At 45.8% G+C, this 27,964-nt stretch overlaps 1 protein-coding gene across 2 annotated transcripts; it reads left to right on the forward strand.

Annotated features, from left to right (window-relative positions):
- Positions 1-993: 993 nt before the first annotated feature.
- BNC1 (basonuclin zinc finger protein 1) lies at positions 994-27,721 on the forward strand. Of its 2 annotated transcripts, none has more exons than XM_023649375.2 (5): positions 994-1,116; positions 15,942-16,041; positions 17,109-17,344; positions 19,322-21,186; positions 25,438-27,721. In XM_023649375.2, the coding sequence occupies exons 1-5, from the start codon at positions 1,108-1,110 to the stop codon at positions 26,120-26,122; spliced, it is 2,895 nt and encodes a 964-aa protein (XP_023505143.1). In that variant the 5' UTR covers positions 994-1,107; the 3' UTR covers positions 26,123-27,721. The 2 variants fall into 2 exon arrangements, with proteins under 2 accessions (XP_023505143.1, XP_070086301.1); XM_070230200.1 differs by lacking the exon at positions 994-1,116 and adding an exon at positions 1,908-2,081.
- Positions 27,722-27,964: the final 243 nt, after the last annotated feature.

A 27,964-nucleotide genomic window follows, 5' to 3' on the forward strand; every position in this document is an offset into this window, starting at 1 on the left:
GGAAGGGCACTGGGCCGCAGACCCAGGACACTGGCTTGGCCAGAACGCCAGACAGTGTGTCCAGCCTATGCAGAGGCAGCAGGGCCCGCTGGACCCCGTGAAGCCCAGACTCCCACACTTTCTTCCACGTGCGCCCTGTTCTCTCCTTCCCCTCCTCCTCCTCGGAGCCCGGGCCTTTCAGAGCCAGAGCCAGGCACCCTCCGTCTGACCGCAGCTCACACCTTTTCCCCATCTCAGACTGCAGAAGAGTTTTGTTCCCCTTTCCAGGATCTCCAACAGCAGCAGGGACGCTGGGACACGCTGGGGGAGAAGGAAGCAGGACCCCCGAGTCCAGCCTTCAGGGAATCTTTTCAGGGGACTGAAGGGGCAAGGAGGCCTGATCCCCTGGGTCTGGCGCGCCCCGGGCGTCGGGAGGAGACCCCATGGGGTGGGGGCTGTCCCCAGGCCCCGGAAGCCCTTGGTCCAGGCCCCCCGCCCCCAGCTGCTCGAGGCGCCCACGCTCCCGTTCGGTTTTCCAGGACACTGAATTGCATCCCACCCACAGCCCCAGTACAGGAGGGGCGAACTTCACCCCACGTGCAACGGGAGCAGCCGAGACTCGGGGCGCGGGCGCTCGTGGGGACCTCATCGGAGCGCGCGGGGGACGGGGTGCCCGTCCGAGCTCTCGGACAAGCCCCGGTGCCCCGGGGACCCCGCGCCGGCCCCGGCCCCACCTCCTCACGCGCCCGGGAAACCCGGCTTCCGGCGGGCAGGCGGGTGGGCGCCCCGGGCCGCAGCCCCGCGCCCCCGAGCGGACACAGCACGTCCGCGAACTCGCCGGCCCGCGCCCTCGAGCCCGCGGGGCCGCCCGCCTCCCGCGCCGCCGGCCAGCCCTCCGCCGTGCGCGCCCGCCCCGCCTCGGCGGCCCCGGCTCAGCGCGGAGCGGCCGCGCGGCGGGGCGGGGCGGGGCGCGATGGGGGCGGGCGGAGGGCGCGGGCCGCGGGGGGCGGGCGTGCGGGCACACGCGGCGCGCGGCCCGGCAGGGAGCCGCCCACTCGGCCGAGGCGGCCCCGACGGCGGAGCGTGGCTGCGGCGCGGCCGGGAGGCGCGCGGGGCAGCGGCCGCACGATGGCCGAGGTGAGCGGCGGCGCCGGGCGCGGGGCGCGGGGCGCGGGGCGGGAGGCCGGGGTCGCGGGGCCGCCTCCCCGAGGGCCACCTGCGCGGTGGGCGTGAGGGCGGCCGGGCGGGCGCGTCGGAAGGGCGGCGGTGGGTCCCGGGCCCTCGTTCCTCTGAGCACCGGGCGCGTGGTGGCCGCTGTCGCCGAGCCCGGCGGGGACGGCTCTTTTGTGCCGGGCGGCGGGCGCGGTGCATCGGGACGGCCGTGCGCCCCGCGGGCGCGGGCTGCGTGTCCGCGGTGAGCGCCGCGCCGGGCCCCTCAGGTGCTTCCCCGCGGGGGACGCGGGCAGCCCGGGCGGCTCCGCCTCAGCCCCGCGCTCGGGCCGGCCGGGGCTCACGGGGCGCGGGCCGGGGCGCGTGGGCGCAGCTCGCGGCGGTGCTCCGAGGGCAGCTGGGCGGGCGGGCCGGCTGTGGGCGTGCGGGGGGCCCCGCCGCCCCGGGATCCCTGTCCGCGGGTGTCGCCGCCGCCGCCGTTCTTCGGAAGCCGGGTTCGTCAGGCGGCGGCGACGCTGGCGTGACTGTCGGCGAGTTGAAGGCGGCGTTTGGCGCGCCGTTCCGTCCGCCTCCTTGCGGCGGCTCTTCCCCCCGTTCCCCGTTTTCCTCGCCGTCGGGCGTCTTCCGTGAGCTCTCTGGGCGCTCCGTTCGCGGACGCGCGTCTGGGTCGGACTCCGGTTCGGCGGTGAGCGCCCCGGCCGCTCGGCCGTCCCCCACGAGCCCGTGAGGACGCGTTCTTGGAACTCGGTTCGAAGCGCGTGTGCGGAGATACGCTGTCTGTGCGTCCCGCGGAGGAGCGGAACGGCCGGCGTCGCGGGCTGTCCGCGGGTCGTCGTTGGCTTCCTCTGGGGGCCAAGAGGCCGCCGCCGCTTGGGCTGTGACGACTCTGGCGAAGCGGCTTCGTCCTCCGGCGCGCCTGCAGCTGGGCTGTGGTTCGTCCTCGCAGCGCCCGGCCCCCGGGTTTGCTGCCTTCGGGGTCGCGGGGAAGGTGTCGCCTCGTCGGCGTCCCCGGCTGTGTGGGGACCGCGCTCCCGTGTGAGGGAGGCGCTGCGCGGGCGCGGGCGGCTGTCCTGCGAGCGCCGCGGGCTTTCCCTTCATCTCGCTTCCCCTGCTCCCCTCACAGCCGGGGTCGGCGTCTGCCGGGACGCGGCGCGAGGAGCCGCTCTCTCAGGTCGCGCGCGGTCCGCGCGGGAGGTGTCAGCCGGCGCGGCGGCGTCGGGCCCGCAGGAGGGTCCCTTTGGTTTGAGTGTCCGCGTCTGTCCGGCGCGGCGGTCGGGCCTCGGGGCCCGCGCTGGCCCCTCAGCGCCGTGCGCGGGGTGAGGAGCGCCGCTCTCCCTGTGGGACCGACGGCGCTGGTCCTGCGAGCATCCTCCTGTCAGGTGTGAACGCCTCGGGGCCGACAGAAACGGGGGGCGTTTGAGGAGTTCACTTTGTAGGTGGAATTAAACGCCAGCGACGGAGCGAGGGGCCGCAGTGTCTTGTAGCTCTTGTGTGTGGCTGTAAAAGTTATGGTGACGGTGGCCGTTAAGAGGGCTGCCCTGGAGGTCCCGCGAGGGAAATGACTTGCAGGAGGAGCGGGCTCTCCCCCGGGGTGGATTTTCGCCTCTGCAGATGGCGTGAGAGCGGGCTCCTTTCGTCACAAACAGCCCTGCTTAAAAAGAATCAGAAATAGCCGAAATCTCGGGGGATCTCGGTGCTGAGCCGCCCATGTTTTTGGTATCTAAGGTCAAGCTTTGGGAGGGGGTCGCTGAATATTTTTAATGACCTTACTCCGAGTATTCTGTGACAGATTGCTTTAAATTTATTTATTTAGATATTTTATTTTTGATGACTTGGGTGAGAGATGTTAAAGATCACCAGGTTCCATGCAGAAGGGGCATCTGGAAACCTTTTTTGTTGTTGTTCCTTTTAAATTGGTTTCCACCTGAAAACCGGATTTCCTCTTGTCTTGTCATTGTTTGAAGCCTTTTTTTTTTCTAATTCTGGAAATTCCAGGATTCCGGTGTGGCCCCGTTTTCCTTCACAGACACATGCCTATTTTATCCCCCCAAAAAAGAGGTGAGTCTAAATAGAGAGCAGCCTGGCTTCACCAGGGTCCTCTGTGGGGCTCACTCGGACTTGGCGGAGTTGTGGGCAAAGGGGTGTTGCTGTTCCTGTCCACACTGGACTCATTATTATAAACCGCCTAGCAGATCACCCTGGGACTCTGCCTCGGGCGGTGAAAGTTTCACCCCGCGAACGTGAGGGAGAAGAGAGATGGAGAAGTGAAGTGTTGTGAGGGCCGGGTCCACACGGCCTCTGTGGAGGGGATGATGGCCTCAGGGAAACGCTAATTCAGGCTGCTAACTTTATTTTTTTTTCATATAGTTCTATTAGTTTGTCTCGTCTTACAGATTATTTGTGTCATCCTTACGCTCAAAGCGACATCAGAATTATTTTCCAGGTCTACACCAGCTTCCGGAAGCGTTGTCTTTGTTCTGTAGCCCTCTGGTTGTTTCTTGCATTATTCCTCACGAAGGTAAAATTTTTATACAGTCAGCTTGAACCTTTCCTGACGGACTGTGCTGAATTTTCAGGCAGTGCTCGGGATGGCATAACTGACTAACTCTGATCTTTTCTCTCTAAAAACTTCCTTTTGAAAATCTAGGGGTTTTATTTTACACTTACTTTTTAAAATCGAGTTCTTCTTCAGTCCCTAAAAGAAATGTTGGTGAGATTTTACTTAGAAACGTTCACGGTGTCGTCGTTATTTCGCATCAGCAGCAGTTGTGAAGTTGCATTGCTTGTGTAACTCGCCGCCTTAGTTAAAATTATCCTGGAGGGTAAATGTCTTTTTTGTTTGGGTTTTTGGGTTTTTTTCCTCAGGCTGACCCAGTTGTGTTCAGAAGTTTCCTACATGTGCAGTTTACGTCCCTCCGTTTTTTTATCAAAGTTTTCTGAAGATTACCTCTGAGCTCTCAAACTTAGGTTAGAAAGGAAAAAATGTATCCCTATCATTTATGTTTCTGTGTAATTTTTTCTTGTTGTTACTTTTTTTTTTTTAAGAAGAAATGTTTGGTGTCTAAGGTAATATTTGCATATTTTTCTACTTTTTATATTTTCCATTTTCAGGACAAATAATTTTAAGAAAAAAAGCACAGCTATTAAATGATTTTGGCACAGAGTTTATACTTTGATTTATAGAGATCAAAAGAACAAGTATTTTCCCCATCACCCTCTTTGAACTAAGCAGCAAGAGAACTCTACGAGCATGTCACGCATACTTTCTACTCACAGGTAGACTTGGCCCAACATCTGTCCCCCGGGTTCTACCTCCCACCTGCCTGTTCTCTGCTAGACACTTCATGCTCTCAGTCTGCTTTGACTGCTCTTTTCATCCTCATACCTGCAGTGAGAAACCGGATTCTGTCCATTATCCTTTCGTGTGGTTTTTATATTGCAAATGCTGCCTACCTGGTTCCTGAGGCTTCCCAAGTCCTTCTTTCAACTCTGCTCATGGTAAACCATATCTCGTTGTCGTTCAGAACCCTGATGTTTCCATGAACCCAACAGAGGGACTTCTGGGTGCCCATCTGGACAGCCCATCCTCACCTCCACCGTGTTGCCTTTCCAGGTCAGCTCTCGCTGCCCATGACAGGAACCTGTACTCTGTGGCCCAGCCTCCCAGGTTTGACACACATGTGCAGGGTGAGCCTAGGGCTGGGCGTTTCCTGCACACGCTGGTCAAAGGCTGCTGCCTCCTGGACGAAGCCTCCTTTGGCCTCTGTACACAGCGCTCTTCTCTCCCTCTACGTCTGCCATCTCACTCAAAACTAAAGTTTGCAGGACAACGGGAGTCTTGATTTATTTTTTTCACTTTTTATTATAGAGAATTTCAGACACAATTAGAATAATTTAATGAAGCTTGGTGATACATGCTTGGAGATTCAACAGTGATCAGCTTTGGGCCAATCCCACTTCACTCCCCCCGCTGTTACCAACACTGGATTGGTGTGAAGCAAATCCTGGGCATCATAGAATTTCATTCACAAATATTTTAGCATGTAGCTCTAAAAGAAAAGCTCTCTCTCTTTTTTTAAAGAAAAGCATTACACCATATTGCACCTAAAAAATTTAACAATGACTCTTTAATATTGTTAAATTTCTAGTCAGTGTTCAAATTTCCTTGATTGGCTTGTAAACTTTATGTTACCATTGTTTTGTTCAAATCAAGATCCAAATTAGATACATACATTGTCTCTCTTAATCTATAGGTTTATTCTTTTTGCCTTGCAATTTAGCTGTTGAAAAAGCTGGGTCGTTTGTCCTGTAGAGTGCTCCCCAGTCTGTATTTTGGTGATTTCTTCCTTGTGGTATTGTTTAAACGTTCCTCTATCCCCTGTATTTTCTGTAAACCAAGGTTGACCTAGACGCTTGATCTGACTCAAATTTGAACTTTTTTTTGGTAAGAACACCCTATATGTAGTAGGATGTATCCTTCCATCCCGGGGAATGACCTGGTTGTCATCTTTTTTCATTAGGAGTTGTGGAATGGTAGTCTTCTAATTCTTCATTTATTTATTCACTGGAATACCTCCATAAAGAGAATCTTCATCTCATTAGTGATTCGGTTACCCTAAAGTACAGTTTGTATAAAAAGCGATACGTACTTGATTTTTTCTCTTTGTTTACCATTTTTCAGAATAATTGGTTCCCTAGCTTTCTCTAAAGGCAGCCAATGAGTTTTTCATTTGTTTGTAGTATCTTTTGAATTGCTAGATTTTAGTATAGTTAAATGACTTACGCTAATTTTTGACAAATCATATTCTCTGCTCTGCTACTCTTGACAATCAAGTTGTGTAACTTTCTTCCCCAGTGAAGACAAGTGCTCCCCTAGGGCAGACACTGGGAGTTCCTCATCTTTGTATCCTCATGAGGGCTTTATCAGTACATGGTCGATGCTTTAAAAACAAATACAAAACAACACCACCACCAATTTGTTAAATAGATTAGTATCATTTTGTTAAACTGCTAATGGTAGAGGATGGCATGAGATGAATGTCTGGTCTGTGTGTGTTTCTCCAGGTGGGCGTCAGTCCAGTGCTGCCAGCAGCAGACAAGCTACCTCACACGAGAGGACCTCCTGGGTTTTCTCTCTTCTTCCCCATTGTCCTTATTGCCCATCTGGCAAATAGTGATACTATTTTCAGAATCCTAGTTGTACCTCTGGGGCTTTATATATGTAAGGAAAAACAGTGGAAAACTTAAAAATTGAAAGAAGTTAGAGAAAAATGAGAGAGGGGAGGTAGCAAAAAATTCCAATTCTAGTAAGAGAAGTAAGGAGTACAAAATGTGTGTAAGAGGCAGAGGCAGAGCAGCTCCAAAGAGCAGCTGGGTGGAGACCTCCCGGCCTTGAATGATGCGGTTTCCTGGACCAGGAGGGCTGGGTCTGCAGCCAGAGAGAATGAGAATGACAGTTTCACCATAGGTGAAGGGGAACCAAGCCGTCTCCCCACAAGCTAAGGGTGGTCCAGCTGCTTTAGGGGATGTCTTGTATTGTAGATCCTGATTGGCAGTCTTTGATATGCACTGCAGTTTTCCAGGACTGAAACATATTAACAGCAATTGTCTATATTCAACGTTTAAAAATACAATGGGAAAACTTGAAGCATTTTCATTATGAAGCTCAGTGACTTAAAAAGTGAGGGGCCAGCCCCGTGGGCGAGTGGTTAAGTTTGCACAGTCTGCTTCAGCAGCCCAGCATTTTGCTGGTTCAAATCCTGGGCGCAGACATGGCACCACTCATCAGGCCATGCTGAGGCAGCATCCCATGTGCCATAACTAGAAGGACCCACAACTAAAAAGTATACAACTATGTACCAGGGGGCTTTGGGAAGAAAAAGGAAAAATAAAATCTTAAAAAAATAGATAAATAAAAAGTGATTTGTGTAGCCATCCTGATGGCATAGCAGTTAAGTTCACACTCTCCATTTCAGTGGCCCAAGTTTTACCAGTTCGGATCCCAGGCGCAGACCTATGCGCAGTTCATCAAGCCATGCTGTGCCAGGCGTTCCACATATAAAATAGAGGAAGACGGGCACAAATGTTAGCTCAGGGCCAGTCTTTCTCAGCAAAAAGTGGAGGATGGCAGTGGATGTTAGCTCAGGGCTAAGTTTCCTCCAAAAAAATAAATTTATTTGTGATTTAGCAGACTGGGTCCTTTGATTTCAACTTGTGGAATTATGATTCTTACCACTGAGAATCTGGCACAGCCTTAGAATCTCCTGCTTAAGAGAGGACCACAGACTCTAAACTTGGCCTTGGTGATTTCTACTAGTTAACCATTTTCATATAGTGTTTATGTGGCCCTTCCCATGATCAACAAGACAATCAGCATGTAAATTAGAAACTACATTTGGCTGCTAGTAAAAGAGCTGCTAAATAACAGTCAACATGCTTTCTGCTCAGTCACCCTCAGGGCATGACCTCAAGGTTGCCTCATGGTCACAAAATAGCCTCTAAAGTCCAGCTGTCATATTCTCGTTACAAGAAGAAGGAAGAAGGAAAAGCAAAGAAGTCTCTCAGCCGAGTCAGCTCCCATTTATAGGGAGCTTTCTGTAAAGCTCCACCCGACAGCTTCCACTTGTATACCATTGGCCAGTACTTAGTCACCTGGCCACAACAGAGACTCATAAATTAAGATTCTTGTACCAAGGCAGATCAGGCAAAGGACATTGGGTGGGCATCTATAATTAGTAACCATGGTGCAGCGCTTTCATTGATTCATTCATTATTCTCTCAAATCATACCAGTGGAGGGTTTACGAAGTAGCAGGCCCACTGCTGGCCTCGAGGTGTTGGTTTGGAGTTCCATAGATTTTGTTGCCTCTTTCAGGAGTGAGTGATTGTGTAGCAGCTTTTGTGGAGGTTTTTCTCGGTATTTCCAGTACCTCTGTGCAGAGTCAGACCATCAGAGCCCACAGGACCTTGGGACCTGCTTCCTGTGGGCCTGGCGCAACAACGATCTCACTGTACTAATTGGCCTTTTCAGCTCTCCATCTGTGTGTCCTCGTGAATGTGGCTAGTAGGCCTCTGAGGGATGTAGGAGCAGCTCTCCAGCCCGTTTCAGTCAAAGGCTCCAAGGCGTAGAGCTGAAGGTTACGTGGCTTAATGGGAAGTAAGACCTAAGTCCCCTGAGGCCAGTAGTAGGTTTTACTACATCCTGGTGAGAGATGCTCAGTGTGGTGATGGGGAAAGAGCTCAGGTTTCCCACCTCTGCATCTAGAGGTGTTTTTATACAGGCAAATAATGTTCGTGTCATACCCTTATTCAAAGGATCACTGTTAGAACAAAATCCAGACTCCTTGGCCTGCCCCAAGATCCTATGCAAAGTGGTCTCCGTCACCTCTGTGATCCCCATTTTCTAGCATTAACCTTACTAATGCTACTCTATCTACGCTGGCCCCTTTTCTGTTCCCAGAACACTCCAGCCTCTGGTGCCTCAGGGCCTTGGCACTTTCTCCACCCTCTGCCTGAAACACTCCTTTCCTCTCCAGTTCTTCACTGGTTCCTTGCCATCTCTTGGGGCTCACTCAAATGTTACCTCCTCAAAGGCCTTTGATGATGACCCTGTCTAAAAGGCACTTACTCCTATCCCTACCTGTCCATGCTACCCAGTGAAATTGCTAGCCTCGCTTTCTGCATAATTCTTTCATTGCATTTGCCCTATTCTGAATTGGTAGTTTGTTTATTTTTTGTCTCTCTCCTCTAGAATATGAGCTCCCTGAGGGCAGTGACCGCATAGGTCTTGTTCAGCAGTTTAACTCCCAGAGTTTACAACAATGCCTGGTCATAAATGCTCAATAAATATTTATTCAGTGAACTGAGTTTCTTTACCATGTGGAAGTTTAATGTCTTTATCTAAAGAATATGGATGATAAATCCTAACTCTCAAAGTTTGCTGTTGGGATTAAATGAAACCATAAATGTAGGTGCAGTTAGCACAAAATATTGGTATTTCAAGATATAATCTACCCCCAGTATCCAGATTTGAGACCACTTTGATATCTTATCATTTCCTCAGTTTCCTCATCCACAAAATGGGGATGGGAATACCTATCTCCCAGGTGGTTGTGAGAAAGAAATGAGATAATACATGGGCACAGGGTAGTGCAGTGCCTCACACATGATAAGTGCTCCGTAGAGTTCACCAGCTGTGTGACCTTGGGAGAGTTACAAATCTTCCAAAAATATAAGTTTCCTGAGAATAATTCCCTCTGCACAGTGGTGTAATGAGCATTGAATGAAATCGCCTATTAAATATGAACTCCACCATGTGGAAGGGCAGATGCTAGAAGGGCAGATGCATCAGACTCCGAACTGCCCAGTAGAACTTTCTGTGATGGTGGAAATGTTTTGTATCTCCACTGGCCAGTATGGTAGCCACTAGCCACGTGTAGCTACTGAGCCCTAGAAATGTGGCTAGTGTGACCGAAGAATTGAATTTTTAATTTTGTTTGATTTTAATTAACTTAAATTTAAATAGCCACATGTGGCTAGTGGCTCCTGTATTGGACAGGGCAGACTAAGTAACTTGAGCCTACGAAGCTGCCTGGCTGGTACACAATTCAATTTTGAGCCTGAGCCAGATCACAAATGACTCCCCTCAAAGGGTCAGTGCCATGAGTCTGGAAACCTCAATGATCTTCAATAGTTTTTTTCTTCCCTCTTCCATCTAGTACCCTGAAAGTATCCCCCTGAATTCATCTTCAGTGATGGGAAAATATCAGTGTGTGCTAGAGATGAAAACATCTTTGAAGTGGACGGTTTTTATTCTCAAGCTCAACCATTCAGATCACGCCAGAGGCCTGCACTGTCTAGCAGTGGAAGTCTGTACATCTATCCCGCTGTGTGCGTGGGCTGGCAGCTGCTAGGAATTCAAGACAGCATCTCCCCAGGCTGAAGGTGGAGCAGGGGTGTGTGGGAGAGGAAGTGGGACCCTCAAACCTACCTAAAAATGGGGTCATAACTCCATTCCAAGACTGCAAATAACTGAATCATCCGCCACATACTAGGTGTGTCAGTAATTTCTAAATGGATGAATGAGCAAATGTTAGTTACAAAACAGCAAACCAGAATTTTGAATGTTGATTTGTAGCACATCAAAGTGGCTAATAACAATTTGGAAATAGTCTGATTAAAATGAGTGCGTAAAAAGCAATAATCATGTCTTGAGTTCGGAATGTTGTCAACATCTGCTTTATGTTTCTGAGGAATGGAGCAAATATTAGGATTCCAAAGGAAAGGATGTACGTTTTAAGAGTTATCTATTTTGATTTACATGAGTACTTTTTGTCTTGTAATTAGAAATTTTTGGTTTGATTTCATTTTAGAAGTTTTAATTTGTCTTTAAGTAATGGTGCTATAATTTTACTACATCGTGGAATTCTGAGATGGGTGGAAAAACCCAAGGGCCTTAATATTGGAAGTTTTCTTAGACACTGTAATTAGCTTTTTTAGTTCATAAATAATTCCTCTGAGATTCATTTCCATAGATGTTAATGAGCTTTATTAAGCCTTATTCAAATAGGTTCATATAGAACCACATGAATCTTTCTTATAAGCAGCATTCATACATTGGAATTATAGATAAAACTGCTTAAAATTCTGTCCTAACACTAGAAGCTGCTGAAACTAAAGATTCAGGTCAGGTCAGTGGATCTCAACAGGGTGCAGTTTTGGCCCCAGGGGCGATGTCTGGGGACAGTCTTGGTTTTTGCAGCTGGGAAAGGGAGGCGTTTCTGTGGTACCTGGTAGGTAGAGGATGGGATGGTGCTGGTTCTCCTGTGACGCACAGGACAGCCCCCACCCCAGAGAGTTCTCTGACTCCGAATGCCAGTGACACTGAAACTGAGAAACCTGGGGTCAGGTATCAAGAGATACAGAAAAAAGTGAGTTTCCATCTTGGGCTGTGCAGTGTGCTTAGGATTGTTTCCTCTATGGTTTTTCTGTGCTGGGCCTGAGATAGTCTCCCAGAGTTTCCTGGGGCTTTGCCTGAGTGCAATCCTTCAGAGCCGAATCTTCAGGAAGTGGAGGAATTGTGTGCTCAAGGATGTCTCTTCCTCTGATTGAAGTGGGTCCTATTTTCTGAATAAATGAAATGTGAATCTCCTTTGTAGATTTCCAACATCTTGTTTTTCAAGAGCGAGTAGCATCCTGAGGGACATAATCCAAAATAAGAATTCTTCTCCTTTTTAAAATTTTCTTTAAAAGTCATATTTATAGAATGTAGATTGTAAAATATTTCATGGGCTTAGTCCTGAGTATGCTGGTAGCTATTGAGAGTACAGGTGATTGTTCGTCTGTGAGCTGACGTTCAGAGAGAGTTGCGAGGACGTTTGAGAAGCTGAACAGCATATTAGGTGTGCTACAAACTAAGATAATGGTGCCATTTTAAAATTTTGTTTTGACAGTATGTCATAGAAATTAAACGATTATTCATTTTATCCTTTAATTTCCAGTCAAGATAACTGTATAATTGTGTGTATAGGTATATAGACGTATGTGTTCATGTATCTAATACATTTGTATATGTATATGCAAGTACAAACTCTATAACTGAAAAGTGAAATAATTTCTGGTGTTAGAGCAGTGTTTCTCAGTCTTTTTTTCATTATTCCCCTCACACTTGAGGCGACTTTAGAAATTTTTTCTAGTTGTGCTTCCCCCAATGAAATTTTAGTATCATACCATATACTTTTTATCTGTTTATGTACGTATATCTGTGCTTTATACATGAAAAGAGTAACATTTTTTCACACCCCACCCCAGAACCAACCTTCGCCCCATTGGGATGATACCACCCCTGATGAGAATGCGTGCAAGAGTGCTGTGATCACGTGGAGTTCTTTGTATTATAGTGTATGACTTTACAAAGAGCAACAGTTTTTTCTCCCATGTTACCTGTTTTTGATAGCCTCTTGAAGGGACTAGGTAACCCTGTTCTCTGCCGCACACCTCAGTTAGGAACAGCCCTCGTCCTTCACTTGAAAGTCTCTGTCTAGGTGATCTGTTCAGGTCCCTTGTAATCCAAAAGGAATCAGAGGTAAGTCAAATCGTGTAAATTTTAATCTGTATTTCAACAAGGTCACTGATTTTTTTTTTTAAAGGAAGATTAGCCCTAAGCTAACATCTGTGCCCATCTTCCTCTCCTTTATATATGGGATGCCTGCCCCAGCATGGCTTGACAGGCGGTGGGTAGGTCCACACCCAGGATCCGGGCTGGCCCCTGATTTTTTTTTTTTAAGACTTTGGTTTTTTTAGAACACTTTTAGATTCACAGCAAAATTGAAAGTACAGAGATTTCCCATATACCCCTGCCTCCACACATGCATAGCCTCCCCATTATCAACATCCCTCACCAAAGGGGACATTTGTTACAACTGATGAACCTGTATTGACACATCATAATCACCCAAAATCCGTAGTTTACATTAGGGTTCACTCTTGGTGATGTACATGCTATGGGTTTGGATAAATGTTAATGACGTGTCCATCATTATAGTGTCATACACAGTATTTTCACTTCCCTAAAAATCTTCTGTGCTCTGCCTGTTCATCCCCCCACCTCTGCCAGACCCTTGGCAACCACTGATCTTTTTCCTGTCTCCATAGTTTTTCCTTTTCCAGAATGTCATATAATTAGAATCATACAGTGTGTAACCTCTTCAGACTGCCTTCTTTCATTTAGTCATATGTATTTAAGGTTCCTTCGTGTCTTTTCATGGCTTGATAACTCATATATTTTTAGTGCTGAATAATATGTCGTTGTCTGGATGTACCATAGTCTATTCATCCATTCGTTTACTGAAGGACATCTTGGTTGTTTCCAAATTTTGGCAGTTATGAATAACGCTGTCATAAATATCCACGTACAGGTTTTAGTGTGGACATACGTTTCAGCTCCTTTGGGTAAATACCAAGGAGGGTGATCACTGGATTGTACGGTAGGAGTATGTTTAGTTTTGTATGAAACTGCCAAACCGTCTTCCAAAGTGGCTGTAGCATTTTGCATTTCCACCAGCAGTAAATGAGAGTTCCTGTTGCTCCACATCCTAACAAGCATTTGGTGGTGTCAGTGTTTCGAATTTTGGCCATTGTAATAGATGTGTTGTAGACTGATTTTTTTAAATAATATTTTTATCAAGATATAATTCACATACCGTAAAATTCATCCTCATAAAGTATACAACTGAGTGGTTTCACTCTATTCATAGAGTTGTGCAGCCATCAGTACTAATTTTAAAACATTTTCATCACCTCAAAAAGAAATTCTAGTCAAAATTTAAAACATCTGTGCTTCAAAGGACATCATTTAAGAAAGTGAAAAGATAGTCCAAGGATGGGAGAAAATATTTGCAAGTCATTTTTCTGGTAAGAGACTTGTACCTGGAATATATAAAAAATTCTTACAACTCAATACTAAAAAGACATACAACCCAGTTGAAAAATGGGCAACAGGGGCCAGCCCGGTGGTTAAGTTCTCACGTCCCACTGTGGCAGCCTGGGGTTCTCCAGTTCAGATCCCGAGTGCAGACCTATGCACCGCTTGTCAAGCCACACATATAAAGTAGAGGAAGATGAGCATGGATGATAGCTTGGGGCCAGTCTTCCTCAGCAAAAAGAGGAGGATTGGTGGCAGATGTTAGCTCAGGGCTAATCTTCCTCAAAAAATAAAAATGGGCAAAGGATCTGAATAGGCCTTTCTCCAGAGAAGAAATACAAATGGCCAATGAGCACCTGAAAAGGTGCTGAACACCATTAGCTATCAGGGAAATGCAAAGCAAAACCACAGTGAGATACCAGTTCATACTCAGTAGGATAGCTATAATTAAAAAAAAAAACAGACAATAACAAGTCTTGGCGAGGATGTGGAGAAATTAGAACCCTCATCCATCGCTGGTGGGAATGTGAAATGGTGCAGCCACTTCAAAAAAGTTTGGCAGTTTCTCAAAAGGTTAAACATAGAGTTACTATATGATCCAGCAATTCCACTCCTAGGAATATACCCAAAAGAAATGAAAACACGTGTTCACCATAAATTTGTACCCAGAGTTCCTTTTGGGGTTGATGAAAATGGTCTAAAATTAGACTGTGATGATGGTTGCAAAACTCTGTGAATATACTAAAAATCATTGAATTGTATACTCTAAATGGATGAGTTGTATGATATGTAAATTATGTCTCAACTTAAAGCTATTTTTTAAAAAGATGAAAACAAGCAAAGAATGCCCCTCTCCCCCCCCCCCCCCACTATCACCCATTAGCAGTCGCCCCTCATCCCTGCCCTCTTCCCCACAACCCCTGGTAACCTCTAGTCTGCTTTCTGCCTCTGTGGATTGGCCTATTCATGACATTTCATGTAAATGAAATCATACAACCTCTGACTTTTTGTACTTAGCTTCTTTCACTTAGATAATGTTTTCAAGGTTCATCCATGTTGTAGCATGTATCAATCCTTCATTCTTTTTTATTGGCTAATAATATTCCATTATATGGATATACCACAGTTAGTCTGTCTGTTCATCATTTGATGGACATTGGGGTTGTTTCCACTTTTTGGCTGTTGTAAATAATGGTGCTGTGAATATTCAATTACAAGTTTTTGTGTAGACATATATTTTCAGTTCCCTTGGGCACAAACCTAGGAGTGGAATTATTGGGTCATGTGGTAACTCTATATTTAACTTTTTGATGAACTGCCAAACTTGTCCAAAGAGGCTGCACCATTTTATATTCCCACCAGCCACCGATTTTTAAGTGAAGACTAGTTATATACTCTTTAAAGTAAGTTTCCAAAGTCCTAGGCCAGATTCTCCCCTTCACTGTCCCCACCCAAGGCCACATAGTCCCTTATATGGCAGATGGAAGTTTAAACCCATCACTGTAGGCCTTTTTCATCCCCCCCAAACACAATGCACCCCCCAGTTTCAAGGCTGTCTTGAATCATATGGATTCCACCCAGCGGTCTTCCCAGAACCTCCGTGACAGAGCTCCTGTGAGAGCTTTTTCTCTTTAATAATAGATCACATCCTTCAGGCCTCTGTCCCCTTTTGAAAAATTCACCTTAAAAATACACGTGAAGCTTTGTACTTAATACTAGAACTTGGTTGACATGTACACCTCTATTTTCTGTTTCAGCCATATCCCCACTCCACACACTCACACCATACGTGGCCCTTTACCATGCAACTGGGCATCGACACAGGGCTTGTCCGGCCTGTGTCTGTCTGTCAGCCACGCAGTCCAGTGAGTGGAGTCAGGAATCATCCTCACTGTAGTCAGCTGTTACGTGTCCTCAAATCTGTTTTGATGTTCAGCCTCTACCACATCTCGAGGGGTCACGAATTCCCTGTGTGGATCATTCTCAGTTCCAATCGTTCTTCGGTGTACTTGTCCCAGACAGCCTCTGTATACCTTTCAGGGCTGCTGCTCTGGTCAACCTAGAGATTTGGTGACAGTGTGACTCTTCACCCTTTCTGTGTCCTTAATAACAAGCAAGATATTTCCTCAGCCCATAATCTTTTCTTATAGAAAGCTCTGAGGTTTTTAGCCCATTCTTGCATGTGGAATATCTGTGTGAGTGTTCACAGTCTCCAGGTCCCAGGCTAGCTGCTCCTCCTTCCAGGCCTGGCACAGAGTGGGCCTGTGTTGCTCTGTGAGTGTTGCTGAACAGAGGAATGTGTCCTGTTTGTAAGTGTGATGTAGGTCCACACATCACTAACATCCTGGGCATCCCTGTGTTCTCTGTTGCAGGCTATCGGCTGTACTCTGAACTGTAGCTGCCAGAGTTTCAAACCGGGGAAAATAAACCACCGTCAGTGTGAGCAATGCAGACATGGATGGGTGGCCCACGGTAACTTTATTTTGTCCTCTCTCTTGTCCTGTAGTGTTCCCTTTAAAAAACTTGTAGTTATTCAGGTACTGATTTAATATCTAAGAATGACAGCTAACATTTCTAAGTTACTACTGTGTGCCGGGTAACAGGCTAAGAGTTTATATATGTTCTCTCTGAATCTCGACAACTCTATATGGTAAATGTTTTATCTACCCCATTCTAAGGATAAAGAAACTCATGCTTCAGTGCTGTCATTCTGCAATGATAGACGTGTTCCACGCTCTTTAATACAGTAGCCTCTAGCCCAGGGTTGCTAGGTAAAACACAGAATGTTGAGTTAAACTTGAACTTCAGATAAACAATAAATAATTTTTTAGCCCAAGTATATCCCAATGAATGTTTTTAGTTTAAGTATATCCCATTTATTCATTGTTTATCTGAAATTTATCTTCAGATTTAACTGGGAATTCAGTATTTTTATTTGTTAAACCTGACAACCGTGCACTGGCCACGTGTGGCTGCTGAGTACTTGAAATGTGACTAGTGTGACTGAAGAACTGAAGTTCTAACTTTATTTAATGTTAATTAATTTAGATATAAATTTAAATAGCCATATGTGGCTGACGACTCTTGCATTGGACAGCACCAATTTCAGTGGTTTAATGCCAAGCCCGACAACTCGAGGTGGCAGACTCGGGCTCAAACCCCAGATCTGCTGGATTCCCACGCCCAGGTTCTTCACCTCCAGACCCTGTGCTTCCTGATTTTTGCATCCTCTTCATTATGCATCTGCTGCTTTTGTTTTTACCCCTTTTCTTTGCATCTTACCTGCTTGTGGCTGTTTTACTCCTTAGAGATGCCACAGGAAAGGGAGAAAAGAATAGTCTCAGCCCAGCCTATTTTTTTTAGAAGTTCCTGTGAATAACTTGGAGCCTGATAGCAATTAAGATTGTTAATCGTTTGCATATTCATCTTTTTTCTGTAGGAACACATAACTGAGAGTTAGCACTAGCTGACTTCCTGTGCAGTGTTTCTCTTTGTAGGAGAATCTTTAAAAGTGGTATTTCTTCAATTTGATTTTTCAGCTTTAAGTAAGCTGAGGATCCCCCCAGTGTATCCAACAAGCCAGGTGGAGATTGTCCAGTCCAATGTGGTGTTTGATATTAGCAGCCTCATGCTCTACGGGACCCAGGCCATCCCTGTTCGCCTGAAAATCCTACTGGACCGGCTCTTCAGTGTGTTGAAGCAAGATGAGGTCCTGCAGATCCTCCATGCCTTAGACTGGACCCTTCAGGATTACATCCGTGGATACGTGCTACAGGTATGGTGACCGTGGCCGCCATGCTCCTAGAACATCTTCTGGTATCTCTGTCCACATAACTGATGTCATCCGCTTGTCCGCCAATGCGACAGCCATTGGTGGTCATCCCTTCCCTTTAATATTTTTTCTAATGGCTTAAGCCATACTTCATGTTCTAGGAGGAATCCAGTGCTTTCCTCAAGACACTGTGAAACTTGAGGATTTGGGAGTGTTACATATTTTCTGATGTGGGTTTCACTAAGCCACTTCTTCCACAGTAAACCATTTGCCCCATCTTCAGTGCTGCCTACATTTCTTTTATTAGACTCAGTTACCTGCTGACACAAGACACTGTCTCTTTCCGATTTTACTGAGAGTTTAGGGGGTAACTTACAGTGCAGAACCACACAGCACACAGTTACAATTTCATGCCACACCTTCCTGTTCTTTAAAGCCCTCTGCCACCCCAGTGCTGATTTTCCTTCCGAGGCTCCATCATCTTGTGGTCTTTCTGTGTTCATGCTCTTGGACTTTCTCTCTCTCTTACTCCTCAATTCTCTTTTGGTCACCGCACATTTTCTCTTCATCTCTCCATTCTCCCTTGCCTTTCATCTCTTCTCTCCTCTCTTTTTTTGCAAAGTCATTTCACTTCTATTTCTATATTATGCTAGGGGATAGGCCTTGTGTTTCACATTCAAGGAGGCTATCAAGGTTTTTTCACCAGCAAAGAACATATATGCTGATACGAATTATATAATTTCTCTGACATATGAAACAGCTACAGCATTTCTCTCCTTGCCTCTACACTAGGAAGTGTCAGCTAACTTTGATAAAAATTTTGGTGAAATGGGAGAATGAATGCATTTCCAAGACTAACATATACTTCGGTCTTACTCAAGTAGGCCATGTCACTGAAACAAACACTAATGACAGCCATTTATTGACTTAACCCTCTTCCAGTAATCTCAAGAGGTAGGTAGTTTATCCCCATTTTGCAGTTGAAAAACTAGAGGCTCAGAGTGCTTCTAAATCTTGCTGAAGTCACTCAACTCATATGTGGCAAACCCGGAATTTGAACCCACTTCTTTCTGAGTCTAAAGCCCATTCTTCTGTGGAAACATGTTTGCCCACCTTGAGTGCAGGACCCCCAGCAGGCTAGAAACAGCCTTTTATGTAGAGTAGCATTATGATCTTACATTATGACATAGATCAATATTTAATGATCCTAATAATCTTGCTTTCTAGTGTTAGGATTAAAAATATGGAATCAATTACCTTGAACCTCTAGTGCATGAAAAATTTATGATGTTACATTCCTCATCATCTTCAAAACTCTTACATGCACTGTGAAAAATCTCAGTAGGCCATCAAATACATGTTCTGTGATAAAATATTTATTGTAGTTTTGGGAAAAGTTAGGCCTTGCCAGAGTTTGAAAGATCTCCAACACTCCAATGTAATTACAGCTCTGCTTTGTGAACACGGGCAATAGATCAATATAGGTTCATTTGTTTTCTGATGCTAGTTGCTTGGGAATATTATTAAACTTGTAAGGAATGAATGCTTGAGCTATGCCTAGGCTTGATTGCTCCAGCTATACTCTTTAGATAAAGAATTTACTATTGTTCAAATGATACATACTTTGATTTTAGTGGGGAAAATTATTATGCCTAATTCCAGACAACCAGTTGGTTTGAAATAAGATGGAAAATAATCAGCAAATTTCCCTTAGGCTTGAGTGATATGATTTTATTCCTCTCTTTTGGACCACTACTTAAATTTGTGCAGTTTATTTTCTGCATAAACTTTCTGTCCTAGGAGAGTGGGGTGAGTGAGGGCTGAACTCAGCGAGCCCTGCGCTCATGGGGGTGTCTTTTTCTAATAGGCACAAAGTGCCCTAGGGTGCTAGTGGAGGCCCTGACCACATGACTCCTTTCTTAGAGAGAAGGGTAAGGAATAGTAAATTAATTGCTCTTTTCAATTCTGGTTTGGGTTTAGGATGCATCAGGAAAGGTGTTGGATCACTGGAGCATCATGACCAGCGAGGAAGAGGTGGCCACCTTGCAGCAGTTCCTTCGTTTTGGAGAGACCAAGTCCATAGTTGAGCTCATGGCAATTCAAGAGAAAGAAGAGCAGTCCATCATCATCCCGCCTTCCACGGCGAATGTAGATATCAGGGCTTTTATCGAGAGCTGCAGCCACAGGAGTGCCAGCCTCCCCACTCCTGTGGATAAAGGAAACCCCAGCAGTATACACTCCTTTGAGAACCTCATAAACAACATGACTTTCATGCTGCCCTTCCAGTTCTTCAACCCAGTGCCTCCCACACTGATAGGGTCACTGCCCGAACAATATGTGCTGGAGCAGGGTCAGGACCAAAGTCAGGACCCCAAACAGGAAATCCATAGACCCTTCCCCAACAGCAGCTTCTTAACTTCCAATTCCACACCATTTCAGGTCGAAAAAGAGCAGTGTCTAAACTGTCCAGATGCTGTTACTGAAAAGGAAGACAACGCCCATTTAAGTGACTCCAGCTCATACAACATTGTCACTAAGCTTGAAAGGACACAGTTGTCCCCCGAGGCCAAAGTGAAGTCTGAGAGGAACAGCCTTGGCACAAAGAAGGGCCGGGTGTTCTGCACCGCGTGTGAAAAGACCTTCTATGACAAAGGCACCCTCAAGATCCACTACAACGCCGTCCACCTGAAGATCAAGCATAAGTGCACCATTGAAGGGTGTAACATGGTTTTCAGCTCCCTGAGGAGCCGGAACCGCCACAGCGCCAACCCCAACCCTCGGCTGCACATGCCAATGAACAGAAACAACAGGGACAAAGATCTAAGGAACAGCCTGAACCTGGCAGCCTCCGAGAACTACAAGCGCCCAGGTTTCGTGGTGACTTCTCCAGACTGTAGGCCTCTTCCTGCCTATACTGGTTCAGGGGAGGATTCCAGGGGCCAGCCAGCCTTTCCAAGCATTGGGCAAAATGGTGTGCTTTTTCCCAACCTAAAGACAGTCCAGCCGGTCCTTCCTTTCTACCGCAGTCCGGCCACTCCTGCCGAGCTAGCAAACACACCCGGGATGCTGCCTTCTCTCCCTCTGTTGTCCTCTTCAATCCCAGAACAGCTGGTTTTAAACGAAATGCCATTTGATGTCCTTCCCAAGAAGAAATCCCGGAAGTCCAGTATGCCTATCAAAATAGAGAAGGAAGCTGTGGAGATAGCAAATGAGAAGAGGCATGCTCTCAGCTCGGATGAAGACATGCCCCTGCAGGTGGTCAGTGAGGATGAGCCAGAGGCCTGCAGTCCTCGGTCAGACAGAATGCTGGAGGAGCAGCACACACAGTCAGGAGGCTTAGGGAGGCCTCTCCCTGCAGGAGAGAGGGCCTGCCATCTGGAATCAGTGATTGAGTCCAGTGATGCCATCAGCCGAACCCCTGAGCAGACCACACACAGCTTAGAGAGGGAGACTGAGCAGAAGCCAGCATTGATTGTGGTGCCCAGGGAGGTGGAGGATGGTGGCCGCGAGCTCCACCTTACCCCTGGGATGGAGCCCTGTGTTCCTTTTCCTGACTACATCAAACTGCAGCAGCGCCTCCTGGCTGGGGGTCTCTTCAGTGCTTTGTCCAACAGAGGGATGGCTTTTCCTTGTTTCGAAGATTCTAAAGAACTGGAGCCCATGGGTCAGCACGCATTAGCACGGCAGAAGGAAGAAAATCGCTTCCAGTGTGACATCTGTAAGAAGACCTTTAAAAATGCTTGCGGTGTGAAAATGCACCACAAGAACATGCATGCCAAAGAAACACACATGTGCACCGTGGAGGGCTGTAAAGCTGCCTTCCCTTCCCGCAGGAGCAGAGACAGGTAAGGCATCTGTGGGCAATCATTTCTTCTAAGGCAGTGGTTCTTAAACTTTAACGTACATCTGAGTCACCTAGAAGGTTGTTAAAACACAGATTTCTGAGCCCTCCCCCTAGAATTTCTGTCTGCTTCAGTAGGTCTCGGCTGAGGCCTAAGAATTTGCATTTGTAAGTTTCCACGTGATACTGATGTTGCTGTTCCGGGGATCACAGATTGAGAAACACTTTCTATAGATCCGCATTCCTGAATTTTCAATTACAGTCTAAACTCATTTGGCCACAAAACCTGAGCTGAAATGATGTGAGGCTATTTCTAATATTTTTTTTTCAAATCTTTGTGTGGATTTTTTTATATATATTCAGTACAGAAATACTAATGAATTTATTATGGGGACATTAACAAAATTTTACAGCATATGCATCCTCCTCCCTTTCAAAAGTCTGAGAAATTCTGAATTCACAAACACATCTGGCCCAAAGGATTTGGGTTAGGGAATCATGAACTAGTTCTCTCAGAGGAGGGAGGAGGGAGCTTTTTAAATTATTGCTATGGCTTCCCAAAATTTGTCTGATTTTCATTTCATAATATGAAGTCCATCAAATGAAACCTTTTGTCTGATGTCTAGTTAACCAGTTGCATTGGAAAGGAAGAATAACTGCTTGATTGGAGATTTTTAATATATTGAGGTATCAAAGAATAAAGATTGAGAAGGTTATTTCAGGGTTTGTGCTCTTGATTGGAAGATGAGAAATCTGTCAGTGCTGGGTTTTCATGACCCACACACAGTCACACTGTTCACAAAGTGCCTGGGAATAGAGTATATCTCACCACGCTGGGGACACAGCACTGGCATTACCATCTGACTTGTGCTTTTCTTAATGAACTTGAGTCACATAACCACTCTGCAGATCACTTTCCTCCCCAGTGAAGGGAAGACCAAGCATACCAAAAGATGACCCCAGGAGGCTGTAAGGAAAGGACCAGCTCTCTGCTGTTTCGAAATGCAATATGATAAATGCTGAGTGGTTCACAGAATATTAAAGAGTTACATTTGCTCAAACAAGCCTGACTTGAAGCAGTTCAACACCACCTCCACCTTAGTCCAAATTGTAATGCCTAATTTATCAAGAGGGGAAAATGTACAGACTCCCACACACATTCCTAGACAGGACTCACAAGAACGCACTCGTTGTCTTGAGCAGAGAGGACAGAGCACAGGTGATATTAGTTAAAATTCCTGTTTCTGTTACTGGATGTTGAACCCAAGCACCAGGAGATCCTAATTAGTGAACCAGTTCTTCTTCATCCTCCAAGAGGAGTGCTTGTTCACAATAAGCTGTTATTATGAAGAAGAGACGGTTATATTGGTCCGATTATTCTTCATATTTATGATACTATTCTGACCTACAGAGTCTACTAAGAAGGCATATTGAAAATACTATTTCACTTTATGTTTATTATTCATATATTTAATATTTTATGACCTATTTGTGATGCAAGCCTCCTTCCCACCGCAGGAAGGCATCTTGCATTCTAGATTTAAGCCACTAATTCTTGTAGTCTAGAGCTTGGAATGCATTTTACCTAGAATCTGTGATTAAAATGATACCATTATAATAGGACCTTGTGGACAGGCCCGGGCCCACCACCATTTCTCTGAGTCAGAGATGAGAACTCTGTTGCTGTTAGGATAACTAACTTCCGCTCTTCCAGCTGCTGCTGCTGCCAACAGCAGTTATTAGAACCCCTCAGGAAGGGACCCGGACAGCACCCTGAATACTTATTCAGCCAAAAAATATTTAAGAACCTTCTGTGTTAGGTGTCATGGATACAGTCCCTGCCCACAATAGCCAGTGGTGGAGACAGACCAGTAGTAAACAGGCGATTGCAGCTGAATGTGCTGGGTGCCAGAATGGAAGAAGTACAGGCTGCTGTGGGCTCATGGGAGGGTGCCCAGCCAGACTTTTTGAGAAGTTAGTGAAGGCTTTCTGGAAGGAGTATGTCTAAACCCGCAGCCCTCAGATGTTTTAGTCTCACAGCTTCTTTACAAATTCTTAAAACCTCAGGACCCTCAAAGCTTTTGTCTGTTTGGGTTTATAGCCATCAATATGTACTGTATTAGGAATTAAAATTGGAAAAAATTAATGTATATTATATCACTTAAAATAATAAACCTATTATATGTTAACATTTCTATGAAAAATAACTACATCTTCCAGAACAAAAACTTAGTGAGAAGAGTGGCTTTGTTTTACATTTTTGCAGATATCTTTAATGTCTGGCTTAGAAGAAGATAACTGGATTCTCTTTCATCTTCTACATTCGGTCTGTTGCAGTATCATGTGTCATGTGCCTCTGGAAAACTCCACTGTACACTAGTGACGGAATGAGAGTGAAAAGGGCAAATAATGTCTTAGGATCATTATGAAGTGAGTTTTGACTTCAGGCATCTCCTGAAAAGGTCTCAGGGACTGCTGGGGTGCCCAGGCCACACTTGGAGAACCACAGGTCTCAACTAATCTAAATAGTCAAAAATCAGGGGGAAGAGTTGGAGGGGGAGGTAGAGATTGAAGGGAAGAAATGCAGACCTGGGCAGTGGGCTCCGCATTAGCAAAGTCCTGGAAGCAGAAAGCCTGGCAGGTGGTCCAGAGGGTTTTCGCAGCTGTGGTAGTCACTGGTCTTAGGGCACATGGCACATCAGGAAACGCATCTTACCCTCTGAGGCTTAAGGAGGAGAGAGGGGAGCCCACAAGTTAGCTTTTGGTATTCATGGAATACTCAGGAGTTGAGCATGGAGCCCAGAGGTTTGCTTTGTTGCAGCAGGGATCTTTCTGTACAAGGTTCCAGTAAATGTGTTTGTCTGACTTTTTCTTAACCACTTATGTGTACTGGAACCTATATGTCAATCTAGTGTCTAGTTTTCTGCTGACGCACACCTGCCCCTTCAACCCAGAATGCTGACATAATCACAGGGCACAGTTGCAGTTGAGATGAGCTGCTTGCGAAGTGGGTGATCTGCGAGTATAATTCTGATTATATCCAAAAAAGAATGTGTAACAGATAGAAAAGAAAAGTGAATAGTAAATTTTATACATTTTATGAAATATGATTAAACCTTCTCCTCTTCCCCACCCATGTCTTCGAAGATTTAGAAGAGAAAATTCAATTCTCAGTTATTTTGGTGAGGCTGCTTTTCCCAGTTTGACCCTGGGATGCATTCTGATCTGTATTGGGGGAAATATTTTCCCTGTTTGGAATAATTCTATCCCTTTTAAGATTCTACACCTTGGTATGGGCTGTTTTTACTAGTCAGAAGTTAGCAGGGAATCTCTGAGCAAGACCGACATTGATTGACAAGTTACATCCAAATGATATTGTGAGTAAAAGGCTTGTGTCATAATGGATATTCATTACCTGCCCTTCAGGAGTAATCATTGGGTAGAAGATTGGTGGTGTGCTCACAGTGCTGCATTTGCAAAACTGCTGTCTGGTATATAGTGAAACGTTGCAAATATGAGCTAAAGTTAGTACACACACATGCATGCACACACACACGTATACAATTTCTAGCCAATCAGATTTTCACTCCTGTAGCACTTCTGTGGCCATGTGCATGCAAATGCTCTAGACCGTGATATGAGCCACAGAGGAAATTTTAAATTTTCTAGTAGCCATATTAAAAAAGTGAAAAACAGGTGGAGTAAGTTTTAGTAGTGTTTTATTTTATTCAGTCTGTCCAGAATATTATCATTTCAGGATATGATAGGAGCCACATTTCAGGTGCTCAGGAGCCACGTAGGAGTGGCTGTCACATGGGACAGTGCAGCTCTGGAAGATATTTCCTGGTTTCATTGAAATGAAGTCCTCTGCTGAGTTCCTTGTTGTTTGTGACCAGTGTTCTCCTGGGACCTCCTAGTTCCAGGATCCCGGTTGAATTGGCCTGATTGAAATAGTCTGGCCATTCTGTATAGATGAGGTACAAGAAGTTCCTTATCAATCAGATTGTGGAAATTGAAGAGAACTGCACAGTCCCACTTTCCAGACTGTTGACCTTCCTGGTGAATGCTAACTTCTGACAAGTGTTGAACGGCAGCAGCCAGTGTCCACTAAACACTCATTGCGTCCCACGCCCCTTGTCATCACTTCTCCCATGCCACAGGTTTTCCTGATATCTACTAGTGTCTCCACTTAGAATGATGACTGTTTTTAAAACAACAGCCCAACGCATTGCTAACCAACTTTTCACTCTTGTAGACACAGTTCAAACCTAAATCTCCACCAAAAAGTGTTGACCCAAGAAGCACTGGAGAGCAGTGAAGACCATTTCCATGCAGCTTACCTTCTGAAAGATGTGGCTCAGGAGGCCTATCAGGACGTGGCTTTCACACAACAAGCCTCCCAGACATCTGTCATCTTCAAGGGAACGAGTCGGATGGGCAGTCTGGTTTACCCAATAACCCAAGTCCACAGTGCCGGTCTGGAGAGCTACAGCTCTGGCCTGCCAAGCGAGGGCACCATCCTGGATTTGAGTACTACCTCGAGCATGAAGTCGGAGAGCAGCAGCCATTCCTCTTGGGACTCAGATGGGGCAAGCGAGGAAGGCACCGTGCTCATGGAGGACAGTGATGGGAACTGTGAAGGGCCGAGCCTGGTCCCTGGAGAAGATGAGTACCCCATCTGTGTTCTGATGGAGAAGGCCGACCAGAGCCTTGCTAGCCTACCTTCTGGGTTGCCCATAACATGTCACCTCTGCCAAAAGACATACAGTAATAAAGGGACCTTCAGGGCCCACTATAAAACTGTGCACCTCCGTCAACTCCACAAATGCAAAGTGCCGGGCTGCAACACCATGTTCTCATCTGTCCGCAGTCGAAACAGACACAGCCAGAATCCCAACCTGCACAAAAGCCTGGCCTCCTCTCCCAGTCACCTCCAGTAACAAGATGGTGGACCAAGTATGCTTGGTCAAGCATTTGTCGTAATTCAGGAATAGGGTAGTCCAAAGAAATGTTTCTTTGTTTAATACCATTTGGGCAAGCCAGGCCAAAAGTATATGAGTTGACTTTGTAGTCCTCTACAGCAGGAGGAGCAAAAGACAAGCCTTGTGGGAAGCTGACATCGGGGCAGCATTTCCTATTATTTTTCTTAGCCCAGAAGGTTTTTCACTGACATAACGAAAACTTGCAGAAACGCAGTTTTCCCCAGATTTGTTTACACATTCCCTGGGAGAGCTCCAGGTCTGCAGGTCAACATCAGGGGCCCAGGACCTGGGGGCAGCTCGAAGTGAGGCTTGCAGTATTAAGGGTCAGTTGAGTGTCCTGGGTAAGCAGACTGTCACCCTGGGTGAGGAGCCAATCCAAAGGTCACATTTTCAGTTCCTGCTTGAATGAGTCTGAAATCCAGACTTGAGTTTAGGAAAATGACTTTTTGAGACTATCCCTCCATTTGGAGTGGAGAATTGCTTTTATTTTTTTCTTTTTTTTCCCCTAAAGGTCTCATATATTACTCCAGGGAGTTCTCAGAGGAAGTGGGCTGGCCTCTGACTTGTAGAAACATGGGTGTTACCAAGGATGTTATTTCTTGCTCTGTAACACACGTTCAAGAAGCTACGTGCGAGATAGTTCATGCACTTAAAAATAGTGGTCTTCAATTTAATTTAAAATTATTTTGATAATATTTAATTTGTGTTTATGTTACGTGAGTATTTGGGGTGAGTGCAGACACGTCACAGTGTGACCTCTGGGTCTCGGCTCAAAAGCAGAATGAGCGACGACCTAAACTTCAGAACCACTGCCCGTTTTCATTTGGTGAACTTTGGAGTCCGTTCATTGTGATCCCCTGTGGGACGAAGGCATGCGTGGCTCTGGCAGGACCATTCATATACTCTCCCAAAGTGTTTAGAGAATGTGGTTCTGATGGTTGTGCATTTTTGGCATCACTGGATCCCTCAGCCTTCACTCTTTTATAAATGTGTAAGATTAGGATGAACTTACGAATCTACGTAGTAGAAAGACAAGTAGGACGTTATTGCCATACTGTATGTCTTAATATTTAACTTATTCTGAAATATATTCCATGCCCTGAGACACATTTGCTGTTGTAGAAAGGAAGCTTACTCAGTCCTGTAAAAGGAGACCATCTTCTGAAATTTGGCATTTACATTATCTAAAAGCCCGTGGTAGGGAAAAAGAAATTGATTTTGTATTAAGACTTCAGGTTAACCATCTTTTAAACTTAGAGTTGGTTTAAGTAATGAAAAACATCCTTAAAGAGAATTGGGAGTTATAAGAGAGATTATTCCTCTGGCCTAAAGGTGAAAAAAGCCAACAACCTATTACTGATTATTTCAACTTTTTTTTTAAAATAAATGTGACAACTTAAAACTTAATCTCTGCTTAAAGTGAGATGTATCTTTCAACTGTTTTGTTACCCAGCTGTTTAATATTCTAGTTTCCCCAAAGTGGAAAAATTTGTATACAAATGAGTTTTCTATGATTTAATAAAAATATATGACACACGTTTTGTTTAAAAAGGCAAACATTTGTAAAACTGGTTTTGTCATATGGACTGCCTGTTGTACAGGTGCCTGTGTTGTGCACACACACGCATGCACACACTATGAATCTTACAGAGCTGAAAACCCGGGGAGGCCTGGGGAGCAGGGACTAGCATCAGTAATAGTGCCACACAAAACAGCAGTCACAGCAAGTTAGTTCCAAAGAGAGGAAGTGGCAGCTTCACTGGGAGGAGGGGCTGGGTATCGATTTATCATGGAGGAAAA

This window comes from Equus caballus, chromosome 1 (genome assembly GCF_041296265.1).
Source record: "Equus caballus isolate H_3958 breed thoroughbred chromosome 1, TB-T2T, whole genome shotgun sequence".
NCBI lineage: Eukaryota > Metazoa > Chordata > Mammalia > Perissodactyla > Equidae > Equus > Equus caballus.

Bases quoted from the DNA above. Each gene is read 5' to 3' on its own strand.
- BNC1 (XM_023649375.2), top strand. The intron at 16,042-17,108 runs GTAACTTTATTT...TTGATTTTTCAG, and splicing joins ACATGGATGGGTGGCCCACG to CTTTAAGTAAGCTGAGGATC. The intron at 17,345-19,321 runs GTATGGTGACCG...GTTTGGGTTTAG, and splicing joins TCCGTGGATACGTGCTACAG to GATGCATCAGGAAAGGTGTT.